This window comes from Gekko japonicus, unplaced genomic scaffold (assembly GCF_001447785.1).
Source record: "Gekko japonicus isolate JY-2015 unplaced genomic scaffold, Gekko_japonicus_V1.1 scaffold243, whole genome shotgun sequence".
NCBI classification, from domain to species: Eukaryota; Metazoa; Chordata; class Lepidosauria; order Squamata; family Gekkonidae; genus Gekko; species Gekko japonicus.
In genome coordinates this window covers 124,542-133,185 of record NW_015168053.1, presented here as the reverse complement: position 1 = coordinate 133,185, position 8,644 = coordinate 124,542, and the positions used below count along the sequence as shown (strand labels likewise).

Sequence of the window (8,644 nt, the reverse complement as noted above, 5' to 3'; positions counted from 1 at the left end):
CGGGGAGATGCGGGGGGGGGGGGGTGAATCCCTGGTCTTCAAGTACTAGCATGGCACTCTTACAGTTAATTCACGCTTAGGGTTGCCAGCTCCGGGTTGGGAAATACCTGGAGATTTTGGGAGTGGAGCCTGAGGAAGGCAGGATTTGGGGAGAGGAGGGACTTCATCAGTGAGGTATAATGCCATAGAGGCCACCTTCCAAAGGAGAAAATCTGTAATCCCAGGAGATCTCTTGCCACGGAGTTTGAGAACCTTATTCACCCTGGCTCTCATTTCCCACCCTCTTCTGAGTCTCTGAACACATAGAAACAGAACTCCCATTTGAACCCTCCCATTCTTTAATATACCTGCCAGTGAGGGCCTGCTCAGATCCTATCTAGAGTGGATGCTGGATGATGCACATGAAGAGCAGGGCCTTTTCACTGGTGGCCCCGATGCTGTTTTCCCCAAAGGTGTGCATTGTTGCACTGTTTACTCTAGTGTTGCCCACTGTGTTCCCAGTTTGTATTTCACCTTACTGAAGGCAGGCAAAGACTTTCTTCTACCACTCACATCTGATATGAAACTTTAGATCGGTTTCAAAAGACTGATCCAATCTGCAAGAGGTTTTCGAAAATGTTCCCTGACATAGCCAAGTGTTTTAGAAAGTGGGTGGGCCACGTGGGGCTTTTGCCCAGCAAGCCTTCTGATTGGGAGATTTTTTTCAAATGTTGCAACGGCAGCAGCTGCCAGCACAGCACAAGGATCTACAGCTGGCTCTGCCTCCTGTGGCAGCCGTTTTGTGGCTGCACCCACCATCCTGTGTCAGAATTCCAAAGGTGCCTCCAGCCCTGTTTTAGGGCTTTCATTTTTCATTGTCTTAATTTTTTCTTTTACATTGTGAACCGCTTTTAGGATAAAAGTGTGTATAGAGATGTGATAAATAAATATAAATTACACATACCCCTCTCAAAGGTAGGTGATATAATTTCCAGGGAAATCAATGAGATTAAAGTTCTTAATTAGGTCTTGTGGAGCAGGGAAAATCTCGCCCCACGTGGGATGCATTATTCATCATGTGGAACATAGGGGGCTTATAGAAACCCAGATTCAAAGATCATCTCGTTCGTTGCTTTAAGAATGGATCCCATAGGCACATGCTGAATGCATACCTAGCAGACACTGAAAATAATGAGTGAGGAAGGTGTGGAGTCACCCACTGCCTTACACACACCCAAGCAAAGCTAAGTGAGGGGAAAGGGTGTAGGGGAAGTACAGGCTCACCTACTGAGGGAACTCACACCCCAGATCCCCAAGTGATAAAAAGGTGGATCGGAGAAGCGATTATACACACCCTGCCAAGGAAACCCAAAAAACTGCCTGCGAAGGGGAGTATGGCACAGGGACAACAAGCATCCGCCCAAAAGAATGACTAAGGAAACAGGTGTAGGAAATATACACAGGCGGGCATGCAATATTCAGGGGCCTGGCTGCATCCTCCTGGCCACTCTTCAGCTACACTTCACCTGGCACTGGGCCATTGTGCTCAGTCACACTGCCAAAGAGGCACAAGCATGTTGGACGCAAAAGGCGCACACCTCCCAGACCAGGCACAAGCCCTGAATGCTCTCAGCATGTTTCTGCCTCCCAGTTTTTGTGTTTATGGTGACCTGCCCTTTTGACAGCGCCAGTCCTGAAGGCAGCTTCCAACAAGCCCACATACAATGATAGTGGCCACGAAAAGTGCCGTCAAGTCACCGCTGGCTTATGGCGACTCTCTGGGGTTTTCAAGGCAAGAGACGAATGGAGGTGGTTTGCCATTGACGGCCTCTGTGTAGCAACCGTGGACTTCCTTGGTGGCCTCCCGTCCAAATACCAACCAGGGCTGACTGCTTAACTTCTGACAAAATCAGGCTAGCCTGGGCCTTCCGGGTCAGGACACAAATTAGCATTCCCCAGACTACAAACAGTAAAACGTCCATTATAATCACATTTTGAAACACATCCCAAAGTGTGCCACAACAACGATCGCCTCTACTTGTCTTCTAAGTACTGGTAGGGGTGGAGAGATGATACCACTGGCCTACCTTACAAGGTGGTTATTAGGATTACTGAGTATACAGGAAGCATTTGGGACACAGTCTAAATAGGCTAAGAATGATTACTTCCTAGACATTATTACTCCCTAGACCATGCAATATTTTTTGCAGGGGGTTGAAAGGTTAGGAGGCTGCCCCAGTCCGAGGGTTCAGAGCTAGTAGCAATCTATTAAAATGTAATAAAATCTATTAAAGTGTAATAAGTGTAATAATAAACTGCAAGCTGTAGAACATAAGAAAAACCCTGCTGGATCCAGCATTCTGTTTCCCATAGTGGCCAACCAAAAGACCCTTACAGATCCAGCATTCTGTTTCCCATAGTAGCCAACCAGTTGTAGGCAGGAAGTCCACCAAGCAGAGAATGAAGGAAATAGCCTCTGCCTGCTGTTCCCCCAACCCCAACAACTGGTGTTCACAGGTAAACTGCCCCTGAATGTGGAGGTTTCCTTCAGCCATCACAGATAAATTTGTCTAATCCCCTTTTCAAGCTAAGCCCGTAGCCATGACATGGCACTGAATGCCATAAATTAATTATACATTTTATGAATTAAGTCCTTCCTTTTGCCTTTCTTGAATTTACTGCCCATCAGCTGCACTGAGTGAACCCAAGTTTCGACATGATGGAAGGAAAAGGGAGGAAAAGTTCTCTTTGACTGATTAAGGTACAATAAGTTAAGCAGTACCATTATTGAAGTAGTGGGACCATCCACTGGAAAGTACTTCTACCCGAACTCCATTGAATAGGAATTGTACCCTTCACTTGGAGTCTCAGAGCGCCTTACAATTTCCTTTTTCTTTCTCTCCTCACAACAGACACCGTGAGAGGTAGCTGGGGCTGAGAGAGCTCCGAGAGAACTGCTCTTGAGAGAACTGTGATTGACCCCAGGTCATCCAGCTGGCTGGCTGCCTGCGGAGGAGTGGGTACTCAAACCTGGTTCTCTAGATTAGAGTCCGCCGTTCTTAACCACGACACCAAACTGGCTCTCTAAGTGCTGTCAAGTTGCTTATGAGTTATAGTAACCCTATGAATTAATGAATAGCTTTACTCAATGAATCAGTGCAATTAATTAACTACAAGAGATGCAATTAAAGTGGAGCACAATTCCTGCACAAGCCCTATTCAGTCCAATGTGGTTTTATTTATTTTATTTCATTTCATTTATACCCCGCCCTCCCCGCACGCGGGCTCAGGGTGGCTTACAGAGGCACAAGGTGCAATAACAGTTAAGACTAAGTTAAGACTAAGTTAAGACTAAGTTAAGACTAAGTTAAGACAGTTTTTGCAAGGAAACACCTTGCACAGATTTATATTTACATACTAAAAATGGCCCTTCGTTTATTGTCCATTGGGGAGGGGGACAGCAAGCCACTATTATTTATTTATTATCTAATTCATTTATACCCCGCATTTCTCCCCAGTGGGACCCAAAGCAGCTTACATGAGTCCGCTCTCCTCCATTTTATCCTCACAATAGTTCTGTGTGGTAGGTTAGATTGGGAGAATGAGACTGGCCCAAGGTCACCCAGCGAACCTCCATGGCAGAGTGGGGATTTGAACATGGGTCTCCCAGATACTTGCCTGACACTCTAACCGCTACACCACACTGGCAGTCATTTTTGAACTGTTGCTTCTTCAAAAAGTCTGTTGCTGTATGTTGGTTGCGGAGATGTACTGACTTCTTTCCCCATTCCACATTTTAGGATTGCCCTGTGGCCTGGAGAAAAGTGTTCTATCCCTTTAAGAGAGGTTTACTGTGTGGAAATGGGCAGTTGAAGCTTTTCATGACTTGGTGGTACGGAACATCACCTGGGAAATACCATTTTAAGTCTCTGTTAAAGGGATAGTACACTTTTCTCTGGACCAGCTGACAACCCTGTAAACGGCCAAATGAATGGCCAAATTTAGGCTGGGGGGAAATGCCCCACAACTTGCAATATGCTTGCAGCCTTCACCCTATCAGCAGCTGTCTGGGTGCACTGTGATCCTGGGAAACACCCACATGACATCTTTCAACCTGTGACCAACCTGTTATATGTGTGTACCACCACCTGGGGCAGTGTGCAACTGTAGGTGCATCACTGCAAACCTAGCTTGTGGAGTGTTTGAAGAGGCGTGCAGGGTGGCCAGCTGACAAGAGGAATGCCCTGGCCTGCTTCTGTGTCTTTAACAGCAGCCTGGCCAATAGAAATCATCCAATATAAGCAGGATCATCAACTGATGTCTGCAGCCCATGCCAATGGTTACCATGTCTGTAATAGAGGGATGCCAGCCTTCAGGTGGGACCTGGGGATCCCCTGGATTTGTGGCTCATCTCCAGACTGCAAAGATCAATTCCCCCGGAGAAAGTGGACGTTCCGGAAGGTGGACTTTGTGGCACTGTCCTCCACTGGGGGTCCCCATCCTCCCCAGGCTCCATCCCCAAATCCCCAGGAGTTTCCCAACCTGGATCTGCTAACTCTACGCCCCTCATCCCCTGCCAGAGGCCAGAGGGGACCTGGCAACCGTAACTATACAGGGCAGCGGGTCATTATCAGACTCAAGCCAAGCAGGCTTCTTTCCTGTCCACGTCACACCCTTATCCCATCCGTGGGCCTTGCTCTCTGGTGACTGCGGAGTCACTGAGCATGGAGGTGAATGGGAGGGGGGAGGGACTCCCATTGTCCACCCCTTTATGTTGCTGCCTTGGTTTTCCTGCCCTTGCGAGCTGAGATGCATGAACCAGCCTGTTCCACTCCCTAGTTCTTGGGAGAGGCCCTACTGCCCAGCCAGTTTCCTGCCCCCCCCATCTCCCTTTCCTGCCGCACCTCCTGTATGTGAATGACCAGAGGCACGGGAAATCCGTGCGCAGTCATCGCCGGACTAAGTCACAGCACACACAGGAGCCCCGGGCAGACAGTGTGCGCTGGACCCCAGTGTGGAAGATGGCGCCTGCCCTGTGTGGTGCTTGAGCATGGACCAGGGAGATTGCAGCCCCTGGGACAGCCCTCAGAGCAGGTAAGAATGCTCTCCCATAGATTCCATGTACATAATCTAAAAATGGGAAACGACCGTGTGCAGGCACATTCCACTCAAGGAGGATTCCAGGGGTCTGGCATTGGGTCTTCTCTTGTCCCCTAGACATTCCTTCCAGGGAACTGCGGCGTCCTGGTTCCCTGCTTGCCCTGTTTGTTAGATCTCGTTGGCAGATATCGGTTGCTAACTCTGGGTTGGGAAATTCCTGTAGATTTTGGGGGTGGAACCTGGGGAGGTCAGAGTTTGGGGAAGGAAAAGAGCTCAGTGGGATATGATGCCATAGAGTGCACCCTCCAAATCAGCCATTTTGTCTAGGAGAGCTGATTTTCTGTCATCTGGAGATCGGTCATAATTCCAGGAGATCTCGCTAGAGCCTCTTGCCTGCATCCATTCACTGGTTCATCAGGCCTTGCTGCCTTCTCAAAGATTTCTTCTCTGGGAAGGACCTGGAAGCTAGTGTTGTGGAAGGAAGGAGCTTCTAAGAGAAGTCACATTCATTGGCTAGGAGTGAAGCAGGTGGCAGGTGCTATTAAAGAGCCTGATGTTGCCACTTATTGATTTTATTTTATTGTGGGGTTGTTGGGTGGGGAGGCATGATCTGGATTTTCTTGCTCAGGCACTTCTCTGATTACAATACATAGTACTGGGAACCAGAACCCGAGTTTTCTGCAAAAGAGAGCACTGTGTTTTATGGGGGGCAGAAAAGAACCAAGGAACAGAAATCTAGCCGTTTAAAGAACGAGGGTTGTGGTGTGAGGGGCTGGGTGAGGTCGGGGAGGCCGGGGGGGGGGGGGTGTCCAGATTGCTGTTTTCTGTTTCATGCGGTTTCCCTAATTTACTCTCCCAAGAACCAAGCAGCACGTGGGGTGCGGCTCCAGCTACTGGGACCCCAGAGCTCATAAGACCTTTTCTTTTCCTGTTGACGTCACTGTTTGATTCAAGGCCTCTGACTCACCCTCCTGGCTGGGACAGCAGTGCAGGCTTAAGTGTCCCTGCCTCTCTGGTCTGGGTTTGAACCCCATCTGGCAGTTAGTCACCTGTGAAGAACTGCAAAGAAGCTTGCTTGGGTCCAACAGGAGTGAAATCTGTTGGTTTAAGTGAGGACTTGAGAATTAAGGCAATGGGGAATCCAGGAGGATGGTCAGTTCTGGTTTGGGGTGGGGCCTGGAGTGGGTGGGGTTTGGGGAGGGACCTCAGCAGGGTATAATGGCCTAGAACCCGCACTTCAGAGCAGCCATTTTCTCAAGGGGAACTGATCCCTGTCACTTAAGAGATAAGCTGTAAATTCCAGGAGATCTCCAGGCCCCACCTCAAAGTTGGCAACCGTAGAGTCAAAGCTTTTCTGGGTAGGATGTGTCTACAGGTATACAAATCTGTTATCTTATCTTCGACTCTATTCTGTTCCATGCCAAACAGACTCATTTATAAATTGTAAGGATGTTTGTATAGTGTTGCATTGACCCTTTACTAAGAGAGACTGCTGTTTTAAGTTTCAACTTTTGCTGGTGTTTTGGACATGTTTTCGCAAGGGGGGATGAGATACGAAGGGACCACAGCATGGAAGTGTTTCAAAGCTTCCCCACTCAGCTGCGGTTCCGGCCATGTCATTGGGAATGAGGGGACAGGGAGGCTGGGTGTGGCCGCATAAGGCTGAAATGAGGGAGAGGCCAGTCTCTGTCACCCTGACCTGGAAATAGTTCTAGGCCTTGTCACATGTCCTGCTCTGGCCTATCAGAATTCAAGATAGCGAGGGTCTACGGGCCATTCTGTCCTTTCTTCCTTGGCCAGTGGAGGCACGTGGCTGTATTTATCCCTCCCTCCCCATATTCTAGACCTGTTGTGGGCAGTGTTCCCTCTAAGCTGAGTTAGTGTGAGCTAGCTCACAGTTTTTTAGCCTCTGGCTCACACATTTTTGTCTTCGCTCAGGAAGGATGGCTCCAGAGCAAACTAATTTATGCAGGACCCAAATCGCTCGCTCACAAGCTTAATCCCAGTAGCTCACAAAATAGAATTTTTGCTCACAAGACCCCACAGCTTAGAGGGAACATTGGTTGTGGGGACAAAGTTTTACCCATGCTGTTTCTTTAGAAAAAAGGAATGAGAACTGAGATTCTCTGGAAGCTGAATTCTGTGTGTCTAATGGACTTGCGCACCACAATGTGGCTGCAGTGGTGGATCTGTTGAAAGAAAGACACATTTTTAAATCTTTTGTGAATCCAAATAATTGAGTGACCCTGGGTTTTAGTATTGCAACATGTTTGTTATAAACCTCTGCCTTCTACTTCCTGTAGCATTCCTCCCTCCCTTCCAAACACTTTCCTCCTTTCCTTGCTGGGAAGATGTTCCAACCCCTAGCTCATATCGATTGCTCTTTTCTACACCACTGACAGCACTACAGTATCTTTGTGGAAATGGGGTGACTGGTACTGTGTACTCCATACGCTTATGAAAGGGTATTACTCTAATGGCCGATTTATTTCCAGTCTGGCGTGGGAGGACACGGGTCTGGGTGTAATGAAAGTCATCTGAGGTGGATCCCATTGGGGGGAGAATGGCCATGCCTATTGTGAATCAGCTTTTGATGTCACGTGTCTCTTTATATCCACCTTTCAAAAGTGCCGGATCCTTCTCACCATGTTCTCAGACGAACGAAAAGACGGGAGCCCCCGATTTGGGAAGCTTCACTTTCCTGTTGGCCTTTGGATCAATTCTCCGAAGAAACACTTTGCCAAGCTTGGTCGCAGGTGGCCCAGCGTGGGTTCTGTCAAGTAAGTGCCTGCCCCATCGGCCCAGCTAGGCTGGAATCAGTCCTGATTAGTTCTACCTCTTTCCCCACCACCCGCAGAACGGCCCACCTGAGTCCTTATCATGTATTCTCCCTTGATTCAGTTTAGCAAGCCCATTGACCTGGCAATATTTACTGCTGCCTTCGAATTGGACCCATCTCCCACTTAGGCTCATATAAATGGGTTTTCCTTCCCCACTGCCAAGCCTTCCTTGAGAACTGAGTTAGGTCATCTTTGTCCAGCACTCTGCCACCAAGATCTTCTGTTGTCATTCTGACCATGTGACACCTTTTATTAAATTGCCTACTCAAGTTTCCCATCCGGTCCTGAATCCTTGAGAGCCAGTTTGGTGTAGTGGTTAAGTGTGCAGACTCTAATCTGGGAGAACCGGGTTTGATTCCCCACTCCTCCACTTGCACCTGCTGATGTGACCTTGGGTCAGTCACAAGCTCTGGCACAGCTGTTCCTGAAAGAGCAGTTTCTGTCAAGAGCTCTCTCAGCCCCACCTACCTCACAGGGTGTCTTTTGTGGTGAGGGGAAGGGAAAGGAGTTTGTAAGCCCCTCTGAGACACCTTTGGGTAGTGAAGGGTGGGGTATAAATCCAATCTCTTCTTCTCTTCTTCTTCCTCTTCTTAACCTGGGGAAACGTAGGTGTGCTGATGGGCATGTGCCTACCTGTAAATTTCCTCATCTACGCAAATAGTGGCTATTTCAGGGCAGGAACACAGCAAAGTGGGAGGGCTTAATCCCCTTCTCCCTGTATGCCA

The 8,644-nt window shown here is 48.5% G+C and overlaps 1 protein-coding gene across 1 annotated transcript in view; it reads left to right on the top strand.

Annotated features, from left to right (window-relative positions):
• The first annotated feature begins 5,020 nt into the window (after positions 1-5,020).
• RASIP1 (Ras interacting protein 1) overlaps positions 5,021-8,644 on the top strand; it is a 26,205-nt gene continuing 22,581 nt past the window's right edge. Inside the window, exons 1-2 of the mRNA XM_015414411.1 lie at positions 5,021-5,073; positions 7,708-7,859. Coding sequence (XP_015269897.1) covers positions 7,726-7,859 — 134 coding nt within the window. The 5' untranslated portion in view covers positions 5,021-5,073; positions 7,708-7,725. The remainder of the gene's footprint in view (positions 5,074-7,707; positions 7,860-8,644) is intronic.